The sequence below is a fragment of the Penaeus monodon genome, chromosome 24 (genome assembly GCF_015228065.2).
Source record: "Penaeus monodon isolate SGIC_2016 chromosome 24, NSTDA_Pmon_1, whole genome shotgun sequence".
Lineage (NCBI taxonomy): Eukaryota > Metazoa > Arthropoda > Malacostraca > Decapoda > Penaeidae > Penaeus > Penaeus monodon.
The window spans coordinates 10592539-10593298 of record NC_051409.1 but is presented as its reverse complement, the minus strand read 5'-3'; the positions used below and the strand labels follow the sequence as shown (position 1 = coordinate 10593298).

The window sequence follows — 760 nt, the reverse complement described above, 5'->3', positions numbered from 1 at the left end:
ATATATAGTGCGGATTCCTGTTGGTTTTGCGCTTGATTTATTTGTCCCGGCTCTCGAAATTGATACTAAGATGTTGGAATATAGCAAAAGCACACAACCGGTCATTTGTTCATTTATTAAGGCACGCAGAGTCCAGCCCTCTTCCAGCTGTTGCCAGGGACAGGGTTGTGGGCGGGCAGAATGTGCAAGGAAATACAAAGGCCATAGTATCAGGAGGCGCTGTATTGCTTGGAATAAAGCATATTTAAAATCTCCATGGAAATGAGATGAGAGTAAATGTCATTCGTGAGTCAATAGACGCTGTAACTGTGAATAAAAGGTTTCCCTATTCTTGAAAACTGAACTGCCTTCAGAAAGCAAATTTCAAGGTCACCGAGCTGCAATAAAAATCACTCTCTAACATCTGACAAACCAGTTCGACTTCTCAATATCCAATTTTTTTTGGTTGCCACGAAATAATTGGAAAAGCCTTTTGAAAATACCCTCACAAAGCCCGATGGCAGTGAAAAGGAACCTTTGCCATTGTTTGTTCCCGAGGACCCTTTCAAACCAGCGCGTCCATGACGATAGTAAATATTATACGTACAACCCCTGGCGGTCAAGCGGACCGAGATCCTGTTTTGGCGGAGCATTTTTTGCGCGGGAAGTGTGGTCTACAAAACTCCACTTTGTCCTCGGCGAGCCACTACTTCCATCTCCTCCCGCGCTGCGAACAGACCTCCGGCGCCATGTGGATCAAGGTACGTGCGTCATGGCCAAA

General features: G+C 45.4%; 1 protein-coding gene across 1 annotated transcript in view; it reads left to right on the top strand.

Annotated features, from left to right (window-relative positions):
* The first annotated feature begins 632 nt into the window (after window positions 1-632).
* The window catches only part of LOC119588561 (nuclear pore complex protein NUP98A-like), a 4342-nt gene continuing 4214 nt past the window's right edge, over window positions 633-760 (top strand). The window contains exon 1 of the mRNA XM_037937201.1: window positions 633-740. Coding sequence (XP_037793129.1) covers window positions 729-740 — 12 coding nt within the window. The 5' untranslated portion in view covers window positions 633-728. The remainder of the gene's footprint in view (window positions 741-760) is intronic.